The 21,772-nt window shown below is 35.2% G+C and overlaps 1 protein-coding gene across 8 annotated transcripts in view; it reads left to right on the top strand.

Annotated features, from left to right (window-relative positions):
• The window catches only part of CPEB3 (cytoplasmic polyadenylation element binding protein 3), a 99,853-nt gene that overhangs the window by 20,550 nt on the left and 57,531 nt on the right, over nucleotides 1-21,772 (top strand). For 6 of the 8 annotated variants that reach the window (XM_075504814.1, XM_075504812.1, XM_075504810.1 and 3 more), the window contains exon 3: nucleotides 12,983-13,142. In XM_075504814.1, coding sequence (XP_075360929.1) covers nucleotides 12,983-13,142 — 160 coding nt within the window. The remainder of the gene's footprint in view (nucleotides 1-12,982; nucleotides 13,143-21,772) is intronic. The other 2 variants (XM_075504815.1, XM_075504813.1) reach the window with 1 other exon arrangement.

The following is a 21,772-nucleotide window of genomic DNA, read 5'->3' as shown; positions in this document are numbered from 1 at the left end:
AGAGAGCTTGTTCTGCTTAGTTTATCAGCCAGACACCTAGAATGTAAGACAGAAATCTGAACTTCTTTGTAAAGTTTATCATGTGTTAAGCAGCCAGAAATAAGGTGGAGAATTAGCAGCATGTGATAGACAATCATGAAATGTTATATGACCTTACAGCAGTCAACAGATCATACTTTAGAAACCTTAAATATAATATATTAAACTCCCATGTTCCCTGTGGTCCCACAAGGAAGTGTTTTCCGGATTGCTACTTGGATCCTTTAATGCAGTATTTTATTTTGTGAAGGAGATTTGTGAAAAGCATTAATGAATTAACATGTAGGTAGCTAGTGTTACTACCATTTACTACATGACCTTTACAGTAACCGTACATTTGTAAAGGGTTAATAAATTATTAATTTATTAACTGATTGTTAGGATCCAGCACATTAAGAGATGGCTTGTAACCAAATCTAATACCATCTATTGATGTGCTTAGTAACCATTAAGATGTATAATAACCAAGTCTGTCAAATGTTTATAACATACTTTGTGGTTTTGAAATTTTCTTTAAACTACTTATAAAGATACCTTTTAGTTGTAAATTATGATTACCATAACAGTCTGACCTACTATTTAATCTCGTTAAATCATTCTCTTACTCATGTATTCTTTCTAGGATCCTGTTGTTTCTTCCTGTGTCATTTAAAAAAAAATTGAAAACAGTGAAACCTCTCCCAGTAACAGAAAGAGCTTTTCTTAAAACTCACAAAGCCCTCAGTAGCAGCTAACTGTGCAGTAGGAAGACTAAGGGAGAACAAGAGGGTGGAGGAAACAAAAGTCAGGGATAAGAAAAAGTAGGATTTTTATAATACAAAATGAAAGTGAAGCTGTGGTATTTCATATATGGTAATCCAAGATGACAATATACCTGTTCACTTTCTGTGGATGAGAGTTTCTGCGAATAAAATCTTGCAAACTTTAGGCTGGGTTCGACATTTCAGCTTGGTGGCTCCTGCAACTTTTGGCTGCTAATAAATGAAGCCGTATCTGTGACTTCTGAGTAATCAAATCAACCATAATTGTCAGCAGAGTTTACAAGTAATGTTTTGATGCAAGCTTCTGCAGACAGTCTTACCTCCCTTGTCTAAACAGGAACACACTCTTCTGACATGGTTTTGCAAAGTAGAAATTGTAGATGACATATAACAATTTTTTCTTGTTAGGTGAGGGAGAAGTAACTGACATTGTGTGTGCCATTTAAAACTATTTGAAAATGGATTGTAATAGATTTTACAGTTTGTTTGGAAGGCTTCACTTTCTGGAGAAACTGGAAAGTTTTCTTGCTCTTTTGCTTACATAGCAGCCTTGTTTGAATATCAACTTGAACTGGTCAATGCTTGAAAATATAGCTCCGTCCTTGGCTCTGTTGGGCATGTAGAGGAAGGGGAATAATTTAAAAGAACAAATATGATGAAGATAGCTTTTTTTTTAATGAATATAGATGCGGATAGATGCAAAAGGCAACCCTACTAGAAGTATCATTTTTCATACAGCCTGCAATTTTGTTTACCTTTTCACATTTAACATTTATACTCATGGTTTATAATTGTCCAGACATTAACTAATAAACTCTTGTCTTTCTTCTTTCTGTGTCCTTCTATGTGGTTGATGAGGTCCCAGTTTATAGTGAAAATTGAGTCCTTGAGGTTATGACCTTGTAGTTAGTGCTATTAAATATCATCCTGCTTTGCTGCAGTTCTTCAAATTAATTCAATGCTTTCTGTATGATGAGCTGATCTCCTCTGTATTGATGATATCTTGTAAATATTATTAACGTGTTCCTACTTTAATAACCAACATTATTGATAAAATTGGTCTCAAGATTTGTATTTAAGAAACTCCATTATTAACTTTTCTTTAGCAGACTTCTATTTAGTACTATCCCTTTTTGTCACTTTCTTTCTTCCTCAGTTGCACTAATTACCATTTTTTCCCCCATTTATGTAGTTACTTTGAAATGCTATATTGTAGTTACATATGTAGTTACATATGAAATGCTATATTGAAGTCCTTGTTAGATCAGCCATATCCTTTAAAGAACCAGAAATGGTACTTTCCAGGATATTGCATAATTAACGTATGATGCTACATTATCTCTGCTTGTTATTTCTTAAAGAGAACACATCCTTGAATTTCAGTCATAAAAACTACAAACAGTGTTTGTCATCTATAGTTTTATATCCTGCTTCAGTTATTGCAGTTCTTTCATTTTTTTTTTTGCTGGCCAGATATACACAGCACTGACATTCTTACTTGGACTAGCTTTAGTCATTCCACTAACTGTGCCCTACCAACCCTGTCTCCTTTTGGTTACAGTGTTCACATGCACCTGATGTCTATTATTGAATTGGATAGATGGTGTTGCTTTGTCTCTTACTGTTTACCTGTCTTTACTGTTCAGCCTTGTTTACCTGATTTTCCCTTCTGTATGTGAAGACCGATTATGGAGGCTACATTGTTTTCTCCTGATTTCTTCTGATATGTTTTTGGTTAATTCTTTTATCAGTCTTGCTAGACTTTTTCCTAGACATTTGTCACCCAAGGTATTCATGCTGTTATTGTTTCCCTGAATATATTTAAGTGGCTGAACACCCTGGTTCTTTCCTTATAGCAATATTTCTTAAGGTGCCTGTACCTTGTACAAAAAAGGAAAATTCTGTTGCAAATCAGGTAGGCTTTCATCTCAAGACATTTTCCTTGTCTGGAGCAAACTTTACGAAATTTGCCCTGTGCTAAATCAGTTGAGCTCTTATAATGTAAAAGGAAAGTGTTTTTCTTGCTCCTATGAGTATCCTTTCCAATTTCTGTGAGGAGTTAACATAAAGAAGGTTTCCTTTTGGTTAATTGCCTGTTCATACATGTACTTGTGTATCTTGTATGTGATTTCTGAATTACTGTAATTCATTAAATCCAAATGTGCAGCAGTAATTTGAATGTGTAACCCCTAACTGACAACACAAAAATACTTATGACTTTTTCTCTTCTAAGAGGAAGAAATACCTATTCTGGTTATTTTTCAGGATTTTAATATAAGTATTCAGGCACCTCGTACATGAGACAGTTGTTCTTTTCCTCATATCCTGTATGCCTTTAAGCCCCTCAGGTAATAAAAGATGCAAGTGTGCATAGTGTGATTCAGTTACTATTTTAATATATTGATTATATGAAATAATATATTTACTATATTAATTTTGAATGTTATTAAACTGAAATTTTTCATACATGGGATGATAAGTACTTGCAAACAGAAAAATTCCTTCTTTGTTTACAAAATTTGATCTGAAATGGAATTGCTTGCATATAATTGATTTGAAGAGTTGTTTCTAATTAGAACATAATTTTGGGCTGGGATTTTTTTCCTCCCCTTCTGCCCTTCCTTCCTTTAAGTACAGCTTGATGCTATGAGTGGTCTTTGGATTACTGCTCTCTGCTGTTTCCCACCTGTTCAGTTGTATATGTGCAGCCTTCAGTAACTTTGAAGCGAACCAAATAGTTAATAGCAAATATACTTAAATTAAAATTTCTAACATAATGACACTTTTGGAAAAGGATTTCCTCGTATCCCAGTGGCTATACGGAGTCCTCAACTCATGTTTAGAAGTAGGTGAACAGCTTGAGAGAGCCTGTAGTCCTCTTTCCCTTATGAGAAGGCGACTGTGACAGCTTGGCATTCTAGGATAGATTATGTCCTTGATAGGTTTTAAATTCTCGTGCCACAATTTGCTATGCATATTAATCATGCTGTAACAATATAAAGTTAGGACTTGGACAACTTACACAAGTAATTTTAGTAATTAAAAGTATATGGCAGCTAATAAGTTAAATTCTGCTGGATGCAAAGTGCCATCACACTGAAAAGGTCGCCACCTTGTCTTTTCTGGGAGCTGTTGTTGATTGAGAGTATTTGGGGCCTGTTTTAGGCCTGTGGGTAAATATTGGTAAATGACCCCACTTCCCCCCTGGCCCCAGTTACTGAACAACTATTCCCACTATACTTAACATTTTCTTGGCTTCCTTTTAGATCTAAACAGCTATGTTGGCATTGAAATGGCAAAAATACTGTCCTCTCTAAGGGTAGTTCTCCATACCAGTAGGTGAAGATCTTGTCCTGTATGAACAGATGAAATGTCTTACCCCTTTTTTGTTGAAATATCTATCTGGAGTTCTGGCACCTACAAGTTTTTTTGCTTGGGAGGCACTATTTCTTGAGCACAACATAAATGGAACAGGAGCCTGACTTGAAATATGCCAGTTAGATATTATTTTAGTGACATTGTTCTTAAAAGCACAATGAGTTTAGGTGAGATACAATATTTTGCCATAAGGCTTAAACATTTCAGTGACACTTTTTTTTTTTTTTTTTTTTAAAACCTTACCAATATATCCCATTGATGATCAGTAACTGCACACAAAACCACTGTTTCTGTTTTGGAGAAATCCTTGAGATTCCTTTACTGTGGTGGCCATAGTAAATGAAGCTACTGAGCAGTGGTGCTGAGACATCTATTTGACAGTTATTACTTGTATTCTTTTCTATCTCCCATTTTGTCTTATTATCCTATAATATCATGAGATAGACTGCTCCTATTGTAAATCTTTGAGACAATAGCTTCCTTATGCAATATGCCTCTACTGTCTTTTACATTATGTGGTCCAGACTGCAAAGCATGATCATTGAGATCCTTTCATGCTGTAGCATCCCCAGTACTCCCTTCTCCTCTGTGTGCAGTCTTTGCATCTTTGTAGTGCTTTCATCTTGTGATTTGAGGTTTGCACTTAACTATTGCTGATTTAGCTGGCAAGGTGTTCTTAGGTCAATGTTAGTTTTTCCTTGCTATGGGATACAGGCATCATTCTACTGAACAGAGTGGTAAAAGCCCAAAGGTAACTTATCAGTGTTGAACTCTTGCACAGCAGGCCAATGAACCAGTTAAATTATGTCATTTTAATAGCTCAAGGGTATAATGAATGGCCTTGTAAATTCTACTGCTGACATATTTTTTTTTCCACTTGCTTGTTTTTGTGAATTGATGATCATCTTGGGTGTAACTACTTTAATCCTATATTTCACAAGTGTTAGAACCGTTTGTTACTGGAATCAGTAACTATAATAGAAAGTAGATACATCAGCTTTTTGAGATGCATTCAGCAGCAGGACTGATGAGCAGATTTTTATCTAAAACATCACGTTGAACAAAATATGACTAAATATAAATCCTGTCAGTGAGTGCTCAGTCAGTTGTAATGTCTGCAGATCATTCCCTACAGTAGAGTAATGGATGTAAGAATAATAGCTGTTTTGTAGATTCTTTTGAGTTTTTGGTTGTTGTGGGGTTTTTGTTTGTTTGGGTTTTTTAAACACATTGTCTAATTGTTTTGATGGCAAAAGGAAGATGTTTGAAATATTGTGTATTATAATTCTGTTTGCTGGTAATAAACAGTGTTCCCTATTAGAGCATTAGGTTAGGTGATTTAAGTGTTTGACTAGGTTTTAGTCTAAGCATTTGACTAGGCTTTACTGTCTTTGAATCTGAGGTGGAGAAATAACACTAGTGATCATCTACGTAGTATACTTGGCATATTATAAAAGGCTGTATTGGAAGAATAGCTAAGGGTGCTTCAAAGAACACAATAAGTAGGCTATTGCTTAGTAAGGGTCTGATGAAAGAAATGAACAATAATATAGAACAAGATAGATATAGATATATATGTGTGTATATATGTATAAAAAAAATATAGTTTGTATCCTGTAGGGCCATATTGTGGTTTGTTCCCTGCAACTCCAAAACATGAATTACCAAAACCAGGGAAACAGTTCTAATGCATTCCTCTGTCTGCCCTTGTAGCTACCACCTCTATTTAGGAAAAGGCAGGGTAAATTCTATTACTTTCTTCCCCACAGTTTGCAAGCGAATATTGAATATTCAGTAACTTGTCAGGATATTCTCTTTAAGTGATTATGGTGCCAAGTCTTATGGTTATAAAGCCTGAACATTTTCATATATATATATTTTGAGCATGTATTAAGTGTGTACAAAAAGGGAATCTCATCTTAACTGCAAAGTAAAATGACTTTTAAACTGAATAATATAATTTAAATTACTTTTTGTAATTCTATATAATGCCTGTTGTATCTCTTCCTATTTCTGTGCTTTTTAGTTCATTTGGAAATAAAAATTGCAAACATTTTACTGAAAGATTTTAGATTTCTTGTAACATTTTAGACCTCAGAATTTATAAGAGGGTAAAGTTTGAATACAACCTTCAGCTTTCTTTGTGGAAAAATTGCTTGAGTAGGTCAAGTTTTCAAGGCTTTTGGATTCAATCTGAGTTCTCACATGTCAGCTATAAAAGTTTATATAACACAGACAAGATGATTAAATATTGTTAAGTAGAGTTCTGAAATGTTCTTTTTCAAATTATATGGAAATATTTGCATAATCTATATACAGCTAGATATTGTTTTATATTTGTATTAAACTTCCTTATTTTTCTTAGAAGCTTTTTGAACAAGCTTAAAAAATTCACCTTTTGCCCAGTGAACTTCTGAACACCTATGAAAGTAAAATGTGCTACAGTTGGTAGTGAGAAAAGACAAATGTATGAAAACTCGATGTGTTTCTTCTGTGGGCATTCCAAGAGCAATAATAACATAAGAAAACATTCCCCTTTTTGTTCCAGTAAAGGAACATAATAATCCGGCTTAGTTTAATACTATCCAAAATTAACTGGAAAGATCAAAAAAGAAAGTGGAATTAAAATAAAATTCCATTAAAACTTAGTACTAGTAGCTCTGCTGTAATGTTCTTTATCATGGGCATAGGCAAATTTAACCTATTTTCCCCTCCTACCTACATTTTATGCCTCCTTCTTTGTTTTGTTTTGTTTTATATTTTTATGAAATCCAATATAAGGAAAAAATTACTGAAATTTCTGGTTATTCTAGTTCTGCATGCATCTGTGTTGTCAGTCATGTTGTTATTGGCAGCATTCCAGCACCAAGTTGCAAAGGAAGTAACACTTGCTATTTACAGGGTTTTTTTGTTCTTTTGCAAAGTGATCATTTTACTTTACCATGTGACCATATTCCTCAGATTTCCTATCTTTTGAAAGATGTTTTTTTCTTTTTAAACTTTACTGAGAATGCAAGTGGGATTGCATCACTGCTGAAGCTGCTAGGAGCTAAAGACTGCTCAGTGAGTATTTAGAGCTTGCTGTATGTGATCATTCATGTGCACCATCATGGCAGACTGAGCATGTCGTAAGCTGAACTTCCATAATACTTTTTTTGCAGTTGCTGTTCTTGCTGCTTTGGATTGGGATACTGGAGCAAGACAAACTTGTTTTCCTTGTGTTCTTAGTAATAACCCCTGCTGCAGGTGCTAGAACAGAGTGAGTGAGCCCAGTTTAAAACAGTGCTGGCATTTTATCCTGTATTTATTCAAAGCTGTGCTTCCATTGACTTCAGCTTTAGTTGGCAATGCTTAGCAATCCTGTGCAGCCAAATCCAGGCTTATGTCAGGCACAGAAGAATGAAACGCAGCAGTGACCACAGTGAAGAAGTTTGCATTGATAGGAAAGTTGTTTAAGCCATAAGAATTTTAGCTGTTCCCCAGGATCTCATCTCTTCCTTCTGATTGAAATACTACATGTAATGTCCCAGTACCTAGTAAGTAAAAAATGCTGAGACTTCGTTAAGCCTAACTGGAGTTTTGGTATTCTCCTGGAAACAGTTAATAGTTCAGTGAATGGAGGCCATCTTGCTGCTCGGCAGGGCTGAACTGCGTTGTGCCACATACTGGTGCAGGAAGCTTGAAAATCTAGGGCAGCATGAAAATGTAGAACGCTGAAATAAATTACTGAAACTGAGATATTGTTCAGAATACAGGAAGCTTGGAAGCTTAATAGGAAGTCAGTTAGCAGGTGGACTGAAATATATAGACATAGGGAAATGTATCTTTGGAAGGGTCTAGGTACCTGAGGTTTTGCTGCTTGCATACTAAAAAATAGGCATCTCTCAGCTCAATGTGTATTTTATGCTACAGATGCAGATGACCATGCCAACAAGGGTTCAACACATGCATAAATACATGGTTAAGGATTTTGAGTATGGACGATAGCTAGGCTTGGGCAACATGTGTTAGATTCCTGACATGCCTTCTCAGGGTAAAACTTTTCACTTTGTGACTGTAGTTTAATCAATTAATGGTCAAGTGTCTCCACTGTCATAATCCTCTGCAGAAACAGAACAAAAAGATACAGCTTCAGTTTCTGGAGCAAGGTGCATGTTCTCCATGTCTCTGCCATGGGATATGTTGGTCATTTCCTTTTTTAGTTCATTAGTTCCAAGTACTTTGGGCTACCTGTTCAAGCTGAAAGAGGTAGTAAGGAAGCCAGGCTGTATTAAGGTCCACTTAACACCTATTATGGCCCCAGCTATAGATCTGGTCTTGGCTTTGTCATCCATAATATAGTCATATACTCTTTTCTCATTCTTTACCTTTCCCTCTTACCAGTAACAACATGGTTTGTGTATCTACTGGGAGGGAACTGAAGTGGTGCTAGGTGTGCCTTGCCCTTACCTGCCCATGTCCTGCCCATAGGGGCAGGACAAAGCACACCACATTACAGCGTAAGGCAAAGGGAAAAAGTTATTTTGATTTCAAATGATATGCATACACGTCAATTACATACTTCAGGTACTGCTAGGTAATCTTTGTTTCATAATTAAGATAACCCTTAACTTTAAGAATGTCTTTTCCCCTCCTGGACTTTGCTGACACACTGATTACACCTCAGCCATCTCCCAGAATATGCACTACAGGCATCTGTCCTAGAGACAAACAGACCTCTTCAAAGCACTGTTTTGATTCATTCCTGGAGCTGGTTCATTATGCATATTGGATGGAGACTGGAGACCTCTGAAACATTATTATGGTTGTGTAATTAAAGACTAGCATAATACATATGCATGAAAGTGTAAAATGCAGGTAAAATACAAATGATTGTATTTTCTCATTTTATTTTAGTGTCTTGACTCTGCAGCAGTTATTTTTTCGGAAAGTTACTGTTTGATTTTTTTTTGTTTAAATTAACAGACATATTATAGACACTGTATTTTGTGACATTTTTAATCGGCCTTACAAGTAAGATATTTAAAGGTAGAAAGCTGAGACCCAACTTCAACTGGAGGTCCATTTCACTTTGTGATCCTTCAAAAACCTGATCCTGCATATGCATTTGTAATTTTTCACTATGCTTAAGATATACACTTTGAAGAGGTCTATGTCATGGATGAACATATAAATAACAGCCAAGGGCTGGGATTTGAAGTTCTGGGACCCATATCTTCTCTAAGAGTTGTTATTACTAAGCTGTTTTTCTTTCTTTCAAGACTAGAGCATTGCAAGAACTGAAATATGCTGCCATGCACACTAGAAGCTAACAAGGAAGGAGGTGCTCTCTGTACACAGCAGAAGTACAACCCAACATGGGCAGGCTGGACTTAATCTTTTGCTAACTTAATGATAGCTGTGTAGTCAAAGGCAGTGCCTTGTAGCTGGAGATTTCTCTTTTATCCATAGTGTAGTTTATCTAAGTAGGTCTTAGGATCTTTGTCTTCTCTAGAAGACACCAGCAGATTTTCCAGACTTGCTGGATTTTCAAACTGCTTTTCCAAGTTTTTTATTTTGCTTTATCATTCTGTAGTTTATATTTTGATTTCCATTCATGGTCCCAGTCCCAGAACTTCCTTGCAAAGTTCTCATGTGCTACTAAGGACCTTTATGAATTGTTCTGTTGTTGGGATTGTTTGGCAGTAGATTGGTAGGCTGTGGAACAATGCAAAAGGCAATTCCGGGCGATGGAACAGTAGCAGTTCACAAAACCAGGAGAACCTGTTAATGCTGAGAAATAAGGAAAAATCATCCTGTGCGTGTGTGTGCAGAAGCACTAGGCTTCTTGGAAGAAATTGCTGAATTTAGGAAAAAATCTTCAAATCTGTTGAGTACAAATGAGTTACCACTGAAATGAAAGCTACTAAGAAAAATGGTAGTAGCACTTTTACTTAGTAGCCCTTTTACTACAATGTTAGCCCTGACTTATTCATTTTATCACCCACACTGCAGAATCAGTAGTCAGCACGCGTTATACTTAGGCACATACCACAACATACTCGTAAAAATCTGTTGTGTCTAAATTTCCTTTACTTGATTTAGCTTGCTCAAGTACTATAATGGGAAGTGTTATAATTGCCTAGGTAAAGGGTTTTGATTAAATTGATCTTCCTGTGTCCAATGTAGGTCTAATTTCATCTTGAAAATATATTGCAGGTTTGTACGCCCCTTAAAAGGTTAGAAAGATCCTACATTTTAGCAAACCTGCCCTGTATAGCCTTGCCTTTGATGCTATGATTTTTTTCTCCCCTTTTTTCACATGTGTCCATGTGCACAGCTCCTTGGGAAGTTTTAGAACAAAGTAGGACCTCCCAGGGATTTGCTGCTATAGTAGCATACTTAAAATATAACATGTATATGTTAATAAAGGACAATTAAATTCAATTTGTAGGCTGTGTCCTCTTCTGAACTCACTCCTTCTGGCCTCTTAAGACTGTAATCTCAGGAATGTTTAAAGCTGGAATAAACTATCATTGTGGCAAAAGCAGCAGTCCTGCCGTTTTGCTCTCCTGCCAGTGTTGGTTTTGCCAGCTCAGCTCTGCTACAGCTGTGTAGTAAACCAGATCAGGAGACTGATCTGACTGAAAAATACTTCCCCACCCCTATTTAGGATATAAGCTATATGTTTGCTTTCATATTTTCTCTTCAAAAAGATGCCTGACCTCCTTACATATTCACAGTACAGGTATTTAAAAGGTGTTTAAAAGAAACAAATAGAAAAAGATTACTAAAATTCTTGCTTTGAGGGAATAATATAGATGCTATTTAATCAAGTTACTAATATATCACAAGAATGGATTTTTTTTTTTTACATCCAAGTTATACTTTTATTTTTCAATCTAGCCTTGCATTTCTTTTAAGAAAGTGAATATGAAATGAAACAAACTATTCTCTCCTACTACATATTACCAAGCAGTGGGTTGTTTTAAACAAAATAAAGTTTTCTGTTAGGAAAAAAAAATTACCTTGGTGTTTGTTGGGTTTTTTGTTTTGGTTTGGTTTTTAATTTTATTTTTATTTTTCAAGATCTATTTTAGATTTCCTGGACATAAATTTTATTTTATATTCCATATGTATTGATCCACTTGGATAGGTGAAAAAGTACTCTTTTAAATACAGTATACAAATGTTGGCATTCTAAGCAGCTGTAGAAGGCAGAAATCGTCAACAATGAAAACTGAAAATCAGTGAGCTCATTTGAACTTTAGTGCTTAGTATAGCTTCTAACAAAAATCAAGTATTGTTCTTTGGACATCATGTTTGACTGCCATAAAGTGCTCAACAGATGAAATAAATGTGTGAAGAAAATAATGCTAGTCCACTTACAGAAAATACAAAATTAGCATGTTGGAGAAGGGAAGTTGTATCTTCAGTGTAGAGTAGGCAGGCTGTGGGAACATGAGATTTTTGGCAATAGGAAGATTTGTATTTCAGAGGTCTCTGTAACAGCAAACTTTTAATAACATGTATTTATTTGAATTCCAGAACAGGAATATTACAAGAAAGCTTAATTATACCAATGAACTCATTATCTCCTTTAGTTTTATTTAAAGACAACCTAAGAAAAAGAGAGTTCAAGAGAAATAATACTTATTAAGAGAAAACTTGTGTTACATTTTCTATGGATACTGCTGCTTCTTGTCTGAAAATTTTAAATTTTATTCTTTCAAGCAAGAGGATTATCTTGTAGTAACCAGCATGTGGAAAACATTGTTCCAGGAATTTTGGGGGCATATTACTATGAAGGTTTCAGTTTGCACAGTAGAATGTTCTACCACTCTTTATTATTTTACAATTATTATTAATTGTAGCATAATAGCAGTTTTTCTTTGTATACTATATCTCTTACATACTTGTGCTTTACTTTTTTTTAATGATAGTGATGAGAAAAAGAAAATTAATGTTTTTTAGAAACTGTCTGACTACAACAAGGGGACCATTCTGTTATGCTGTCCCATTGTGTACAGTACTCTAGATACATGGACATGGGTAGATTGTTCCTTCCATGAGATTGTTCCTGAACTTTGAAACTGCTTATTTTAATAGGCCTGCTAAAGGTTGTTTGTGGGTTGGTTTTTTTTTTTTTTCTTTTTCCCTTTTACTCACTTAAAAAACAGAAGCTGAACTACAATGAATTAAAAATGAGAGAGTCAAACAATACAAACCAACCCTTGCTCAGGTTTTTGAGTGCCCTAGTCTGAACGTGTTGCATATCCTATCTTGCTTTTTGTTCTGTCTTGCATCTAGTGTACTTTCCTTAAAGCTGTGAGATTCATGTTAGACACCTGAAGAATTACTTGGTACTTTCTGGAGCGAATGTACCTGCTGGCATCTTAAGCATTGCTTGCTTCTGCTTCTGCACTGTGACAGAAGGCAGATGATGTAAAAAAAAAAAAAATCTCTGAATTCTGAAACAATTTCACTTACCCAGTGTAAACATTAATATTCCTTTATTTCTAAATTCTTATTTAAATGATAATTTTTAGAATTAATGATTGTTTGTATATATATATTTAGAAATATTAAAAAGCCTCTCTGCATAGCTGTACTGGTGAAAGCAGCAGTTGCAAAATGAAGGGTATCATTTTAACAACTGTAGGCTTATATTTATGAATTTTTAGTAATATAGAAAGTTCTGTCAAGAAGAAATGTAGAATTGGATGCTGGAGTTTTATAAAATAAGAAATGAACCTGTGTTAGAAAATGATTTTTTATATAACAGTCTTTCTTCCTTTTTTTTTTTTTTTTTTTTTTTCTTCTAGGACCGGAATAGGCCCTATGACACTTTTAACTTGCACTCTTTGGAAAATTCCTTAATGGATATGATAAGGACTGATCATGAGCCTCTGAAAGGTAAACACTACCCTCCCAGTGGCCCACCAATGAGTTTCGCTGATATAATGTGGAGGAATCATTTTACAGGTTAGGAATATTCATATGTCCATGCTTGCTTGGTGTTTAAACAAAATCAGCTTTTCAGTATTGCTATAAACTTTTTGCTAATGAATGAGTTGTCAGTTATGTAAAACTTCTGTTTTCCCATCTTAAGATAATAATCTCTACTGTAGGAAGAGAAGGTGAAATGTTTATACATTTATTATAAGTGCACAATCGTATTATTATCTAAATGGCATTTCTGAAACTTGGTTTTGTGTATCAGCACAGTTGTGTCTCCTGCTGGAGTCACTCAGTTCAGAAAATGTGTAGCGCAGCTGGAGTCCAATTGTTATCTTCAACATCTTTTTCAAAGTTAATACTACTATTATTTTTGGATCATCAGCTAGTATACAGGGTTCTAAAACAACCACTGTATCAAGCTTACTCTTTACAGTTGTTTCAGGTTTCTTTTAAAAAAAAGTATCTTAATTTGGATTTCAAATTGTTAGGAGGAGCCAAAAGCTATTACATGTTGTTAAGTGCTGGGAAAGTTTTGATTATTTATGCTACTAAACTGTGTTTGTTCTACCAGGCATAGCATTGGAGGTTAAACCATTTCTAATACTTAGTTGATACTGAATAGTGAAAGGTTGTGGCAGCATTTCAATGAATAAATATTCCTGATCAACCTGCACACTCCTCTGTCTTAATCTTTCATTGGTTAAGTTTAAAAATAGGTACACATTCTTGCTCACATGCATTCTTGCTAACTTTGAGGACTGAAGCTAATAGTAAGCCATATACAAAGGAAGTACTGAGCTAGAAACGATTCCCAAACTCAGGAGTCCTCCCAAGTCAGGCCACTGGTACTGATAAAGAAGAAATTTAGTTGTGTATGGCACTTCCTATGCTAATGCTTATATACATACTTTTCTGATGTCACGACTGCCTCATTTGCTCCACTCCCCATTTGTATATTACATGTAGAAAAATATTTTTTCTTGGTCTAAGGTCTTGTGCGTTTTTCACCATCTTTCTGGGTACAGAGTTTTTTTACAATTGTACCAAACTGGGTTCTGTACTCTCAGCTCTTTTAACCTGTGCTTTCCACTATTATCTTGAAATTTGCTGTGCTATAGCCTTCATATGTCTTTAACCATTATTCAGCTGTCTAAAATGGCAAGAAATACTCTCATACCTATTCTGATCATAGTCCTCCAAAATAAGTGTTAACCTGAAACTTACAAAAAACAAACTCAACAAAATTGAGATTTCTGCTGGGTATACATTTCATATGGCTGGTATTAAAAAAAAAAAAAAATCCAAACTGCTAGTAAGTAGATTTAAGTATTTATTGTATCTTATTAAATGTATTATAATCTAGCTAAAACTCGATATTTTTTAAATCAGTATTTATTTAAATATACAAAGTGAGACTGATTTTTTAAAGACTGAATTTCCATATGAACCTGAGCATGGAAAAGATGAGAAAGATTGGATTAGAAATTGTATTACTCTAGAAGAAGACTTTAACATCATACAAGTGCATTTTTGGTTATAATTTTATTATTGTCTCTTTATAACCATTTAAAAATGTTTTTTTATCAGAATATTAGCACATAAAGTAATAATGGGTACAGATCTTTAATTCTTTAGTGTTGTTGGGTCATTCTATCAAGAATAGTATGCAATACTCAGCTGAGCTAGTCTATGTAAGTGTTGCAAGTGGCATATTCTACAGCTGCACCTGAGTGTCATAACGCTATTTAATGTTGGTGTTTTGCATGAGGTAGGAATTAAATTCTTGGTTTCATTAAGCATCTTCATGCTTTTCAAGAAAAGTATCCTTTCCAAAACAAACTTAATATTTTCGTCTCTACTAGGTATTAATTTATGTAGGAGACTGACTAGTTTTAAATGAACATTTGAAAGCAGTAGGAACTGTTGCCTTCTTTTCAAAAAGTAAAACCAAAGAGTTGGGTATTAATTGTAAAGTTTGAGTTGATCTTTTCCAGTCGCCAGTGGGACCGTTGGCTTTACTTTTTTGTGACTTACTGGGTGTGCTCTTTCTAACCATCTCATTTTCTCACTCAGTGCTGCTCACCTGTTTTGGCCTTCCCGCCTCATTACGTAGCTCTCTTCCAGCTTCCAGTCCAGTAACTGTTAGAGAAGTCTTGTTTACTATTAGTTACCTCTCTCTGTCTCTGCCCAGCTGGTTTTTTTTCCCATTGATATAGTTAATTCCCTGTCTTGCTTTCTTTTCCTCCTCCCTCTAACTACAGGGCTTACTTTGCTAACCTCCAGCCTTGGCTTGACCTAGCGTGCACTTTCCTCTATGTCTGTTTTCACACTATGCAGCATGAGTGGCACTATTCGTAGCAGTGGCTGTTTCAGGACTTGTTCATTCTCCCTTCCAAGAAGTGTTGTCTTTGTCTGTGTTAAACAGATCTATGTTATGATTTTAACTGAATCCTTTTCATTAAAACCTAACTGTTTTTCTGCAAACATTGATCTACTCCTCATATCACTTTCCTATTGCATTTTCATTGTTGCCTTTTCAGTGAAAAATGGTCTTGACTCTTCCCCTGTACCTCCAGCTTTCTGCTTTTTCTCTACCAAAGATGCAGAAGGTTTTCAGCTCCTGTCTTTCTCTGCACCTTCCTCAGATTTCACTTATCTTGTCTTCTAAACTTACTTGCTTTTTTCTTATTTATCCTACTCTCCTCTGGCTCTCCTCCTTAAAGTAGCAGCACATTTTAGTCTGTAATCACCTTGAGAAAGTAAGTGATCGACTCTGCTTGCTTTTGCTTGTTTCTTAAGTCATTGTCACATTTTCATTTATTTTCACCTTGAAGCTTTTTGAATATAGTGGTTATGTACTTCAGCTTGATTTTTCAGTTCCTCAGACTTTCCTGTGTGAATGCCTCTTGTGCAAAATTTCAATTGCTCTTTCTGGAATCTTATTAACTTAACCAAATCTCAGAGCTACTTCCTCTTCATTTTACCTCCTTTGTCTTTCATAGTAAACTGAGTGTGTTTTTTCCCTTTAAATCTTCCCTTCCTCTGGCATCTGTGACTGTCCTCTCTTAGGTTTTGTGCAGCTTTTTCTTGTGTAGATAGAAAGTAAAACAACCACAAAAATCCTGGTTTAAAAAACAGATAAAGAAAAATAATGAGATGGCTTTCAAATGACTTTTTAAATTGTTCACCTTTTGGTAAACGACCCTTGTTTTCTCAAACAATTTTAGTTAAGAGTGCTTACATGTCACTTGGCCTTATATTTACTATCCAAATTTTTAAATAGAAGGGGTAAAAAGATGAGTACCAAAAGCCTCTGATTTTGAAAACACAGAAAGATTTAATTCTAGAAAAGCTATGCATGTCTTGAAGCCTCCAATGCATGTTACAAAGCCAGTGCAGCTATTTCAGGATCATTTCAGCCTGCTGCTGGCAGCAAAGTCTTCAGCAAATGTGCATTTTTAGAAGTACTGTCCTGTCTGTATATGTATTCATTAGTAAAATATTTCAGGTGGTTTATCTGAAGTTTGAAACTTTGCTTGGAACATAGCCCCTCTTGGCATATGTGCCCCCTCACATCCCAGAAGATACTTGGAAAAAAAAAAAAAATTATATTGGATATAGAACAAGGGCTCCAGATTAGAATTTGGATGGGAGGGTCAATCATAAAAGATTCTCATGTGAAGACCAAACTGAAATGGTTCTGGGATATTTTCTTCTCATTTTGGGGTACGAGTTCCTCATGCTCTGCATTGTTCAGTGGAGGTAGTGGAGAAGCTCAGGCGTGAGAAAGGAAGAGTCTATCCTCTTGTTTCTAGTAGTTGAAGCTTTCTACCTTCTCTGAATCTGAGGTGTGATCAGACTTTGTCCTGCAGGCCACGGAAATTGAATTTATTTCAAGGTCACCAAAGCAGGTCACTTTTTTTAAAGCATGATCCACTTGGCCTTGAGAAGGCATGTGATTAAGTGACTTTTTTGGGGGGGTGTTGCTTTCAAGTGTGGAACAAGAGAAAGGCTGAAGGATTGTTAGTGCAGCAGAAACTAACTGATCCTCAGTCTTGCAGTATTGAATTACTTATATTGAGCAAGTGCTAACTTAGTCTGATTGGCAGGCTGGCTTGGTGCTCTCCAGCTAGGAGAGTAGGGTCACTTAGTTCTTTTTGGGTCTTTCTTGCTGTAAGAGAGATTTGATACCTAGCTCTGAGGTTTCTGGACTTAGATAAATTACCAGCTTATCCATCTATGTTGCATTTTATCTTGAGCCCAGTCTTGGGAGAAGGTGTTCAGTGTCAGCTCTTACTCTGTTTCTGACTAAAACTGATTTCTTTTTCTCAGCTTTTCCTGCCAGATAGGGGTACCCTGCTGTAGGTTCCTGTCTTTCTATCCTCTTAGTCTGGGAACTGTGTAACTTCACAAATTGTTTATACCATTTTCATGCTTTGAGATCTAAAGAATGTAAACTCATTAAAAAGGAAGTCTCATTTTCTTTTCTGCCAAGACAGTTAGGCAGACCTCCTTACCAGCTTTCTCTGCCATCAAGACCAGCTTCAACATTTTTCTTCTCTTTCAGTCAATACTTGTAAATCCTTTTCTCCTTTCAAAAAGGAGGGAAAAAAGAGGAAAAGTACAATAAAGGAATTGTTAAGCTTGTTCTAGTTAAAGACAAATTACTGTATACGGCCAAAGGTATCTGGTTGTTCCCTGTGTCAGTCATAACCAGGCCTGTATAACAGAAGTATGCAATATTTTCTAAGATGTTTTTCCTGAACGGTCTTATTTTCTGACTTGCCATTAAAATATATTATACACTACAAAAACATGGAAGAGTTTTGCTTTAACAAGGAAATTATATATTTGAAGTATTTTATAACCTGTTGGTATTTATGTACTGCTTCTACCTAATGTTGTAGGGCAGAACTGAATTATCAGAATAGTTATGAGTAGATGCTACTTATTACTGACTAAAACATTGCTTTCCTACATCAAAGTGTCTCCTGTCTATGGTGTAATATGTCACTGTTGCAATATGTTTATCCATGTCAAACTATTGCATTACAACACAAACAGAGGCATCCTGATCTGTAAAAAATATTTTGATCAGTAGTAACTAGCAGCTGCCTTTGTTCTATTTTTAAATAATTAAATAAAATATTTCAGCTGTGTTAGATCATATGCTATGCACATGTGCTACTGACAGGTCATGAAACTGAATCAAAATATAAAATTCAGGAGAGAAATCCTGTCCCTTCAAAATATTTATTTTAAATTTACTGTTACAGTAGATAACTGTAATATTTGGGTTTTATTCTAAATTGGAATGGAAACGAGCTTTGTAATGTGCAAATCTCCAATAAAAATTCTGAGGTTTTTATAAAGTATCAATGTGACACATCTTCAAGTATGAGTATTTGGAGACAACACATGTACAAGGAGAATTTCAACAGTAGGCTCTATTAAAATTAATTTTAATGGATATCATCCTGTAGAAGGATACATAAAATATGTGCTGATTATGTCATAATATTTCAGTAGAATGTACATACTTCTTGACTATGTTAGCATTTGTTGTTCTGAGATTGTTTGAGACTTTGAATACCAATGTACCACAGTTCAGAGGTAGAAACAGCGTCTGTGGGGAAACTTTTTATCTTGATTTTCAATACTTAATATGAATGACATCCATACATTTGCACAACAGAAAACTGAAGTTACTGGGTTTACTACTTTTTAACTATTGTAAAGACTGTATCAGGTCATACAAAAACTAGGTAAAATTTAAGATTTCCCGTTTACATTTAACTTAACTATGTTGTTTATGAGGTTTGATGGCAGTGTTTGAAGACTACATGCAACTTAGACAATATTCTAATACATTTAGAATGGACTTTTACTTTTCCATCTCGATCTTCAGTTAACTTCAATGCATGCCACCAGATTTTGTTCAGCTGTAATTGTTCATAAGCTTTTTGTAAGCAAAGCAGTAAGTTTGCCACATGACCTGAGAAGAGTGAAGGTGCATGGCTCATATTTGTGTTTGCAGTCAGCAGCTGAACACAAAGGTTGTGCAAATAGAACAAATGTTGTCATTTCAGTCCTAGAAATGGTGCCACCCAGTTAGAGCTTTTAGCCACACTTTTGTTAGAAAGAAGTGCACTGTAACAGCATTTCTCAAAATCTCAATGCTCATCAGATACCTTTCTGTAAATGCACGTGAAAACCAGAGTGAGCAGACAGATGTTTGCACATCTATTTGTGTGTAAAATTAGGCCACCCAAGCTAATCCTTTTAAAGGAAACATACTCTGTTTCCTTTCCATTCGAAACTCTCCTTATTTAAGAAAATCCTCTGTAATTTTTTTTTTCAGTACAGAATATGACCATTAAATGGTTCATATTTCTTAAATAAGTGCTTTCTTCAATGATCCTGTAGTACGATCATACTTCCTAGTTTGCTGCTGGCATCCAGCATGTCCTTGTCTTTGACCTGCTGAATCTGTTTTGGGCAGGATTGGTGGGGTTTTTTGCTTGCTTTGTTTAGTTTAAGGGGTGGTGATACAGATATCAATTTTTCCTTTATTTCCATTTTTTCATTGGCCCCACAGAGACATAAAGTTCTTTTTCTTTTTTCTTTTTTCTTTTTTCTTTTTTTCTTCTTCACTTCTCTACTGTTTTGAGGGGTTTGTATGTTTTAGCATAGATTGCTAATGGAAAAGTCTGCTTTCATATTGGTTTATTTTATTCCCCCCAAACTCGCCAATAAGAATACCAATGTTGTTCTTTTGAGTACAGTTCTAGAACTACATGTAGAATGGGTATATGTGTACATATACTTGTCTACCCCTTACAAGTAAAGCTAAATTTATTTTTATGTTCATCAGGTCTTGCTTTTAAAGTACTAATATTTTGAAAATATAACTGTTTTCAAGCTAAAAATGTTTGCACTACTTAAATATAGGCAAGACCTTTGTGTTTTATTGGAGCAATGTAATTTACTTATGAAGAGTGCATTTTGTTGTAATGTGTATGCTGTTATATTTTGTAGGTTGCTTTCTCTACTGATGGCATATATTTGTTTAGTCAGTGATAGGAAGAAGTTAGTATCAGCAAGCTTTATTACTGATATTCATAGCTTATAATTATACACTTCTGTTCACATTGCCACAATATGTATTTGCACAGTAAAAATATATATGTGTGAACACAGCAATAGTTCTTCATATTTCCCTTCTGGCAAACAATAGTATTTTTGTTCTGCTGACTATGTTAATGTGTAAAAGATATGTAAGTCCCAAGTAGGTGTTTAAATTATGGATGTGAACAAATGTCAGATAGACTTAAGAAAAGGGGGGGGGAGGGGAAGGAAAAAAGAAACAATCTCAACAAACTTCTTCAGTTACCTTTTATTTTTATAATTATGCAGACCCTTGCTTACACAGTTCTTGCTTTTGAAATTGGTCTGGGCACGTATGTTGAGTTAGTGTAGCATCAGTTTCAGGTATCTGTATTTTTGGGGGAAGAGGAGAGAGAATGGTCTGAGGTCTACTCAGGTAAAAGTGATTAAAATTCTTATATACACACACACACATGCTTCATGCTTTTTGGCCATTTATGAATCATTCAGCAAAGACTCATGGATGAGCTGGAGTATGGGGGGGGGGGGGGTGTGGGTGTTAGGCTGTGCTGTAAACTAGACCCCTGAATACATATGGGTCAAAATAATCTTTTTGTTTCAGATGTTTGAGGGAATACTGGTCTTGCATTGATTTTTGCACTTTTCTGTGTCTAAACTTTGCTCTACCCCACTTGCTACCTGTCCATCCAAATAACTATTGCTGTTTTGTAATGCCTTTTGTTGGCACCAACTATGAAATAATTTGATAGAAGAGATAAGAATGATAAAGGAGATATTATTACTAAGGAAGTATAGCAGACCTAGTCCTGTTGCCAGATTCATTTGACCTTGCCACTGGAGTATCTAGTCATAACTTGTAACTGATATCAACAATGATCTTAAGAACTATGTGAGAGGAAGTTCTAATTCCCCATAAGTTAAGGACAGGTCAAAAGCAGGCCAGCTTTGCTATTTTCTAGCAAATCTTATGCCAAATACCAATTGCTGAATTGGAGTAAGTGGTCAATCTTGGTGAAAGCCATGAGGTATAACAGTGCAAGAAGTTTTACTCAATATATAACCAACGAACATTGTTTCTTGAAACTTTGATTGTAACATGAAAATGATGAGAATAGGTAACTGTAGTCTTAAAAATCCTTCACTGAGTGTTCATGTCTGGGAGCTGATTAGGATTTCACAAGTTCAAAAAACTGTAAAGCACTTAGGAAGAGAAAATGAATAAAAAGAGGAAATTAAGAAAAAGAGAAAATGAATTCAGAAATCTCTTAAAGCAAAAACAGTAGTTAGAGATCTGGAACTGGTTAATCACTGGTGTTTGTTTCAGATGTGGGAAAATGATGGTAATACCAGCACATATATACAAAGATGAAATAAAAAATTGGTTTTACACTTACTTGTAAACAGATTGTGCTTGTAAACTTGAATATCTGCTAAAGATAGTGGATTTTAAAGTTGAGATTAAAGCAACCATTATAGGCAAGCCTGGCACTAGACACTATCAAAAAACTGCAGTAGTGGTAAAACTG

The sequence above is a fragment of the Mycteria americana genome, chromosome 6 (genome assembly GCF_035582795.1).
Source record: "Mycteria americana isolate JAX WOST 10 ecotype Jacksonville Zoo and Gardens chromosome 6, USCA_MyAme_1.0, whole genome shotgun sequence".
NCBI classification, from domain to species: domain Eukaryota; kingdom Metazoa; phylum Chordata; class Aves; order Ciconiiformes; family Ciconiidae; genus Mycteria; species Mycteria americana.
Note: the sequence above shows the minus strand (reverse complement) of the source record. Positions and strands in the feature narration are given on the sequence as shown.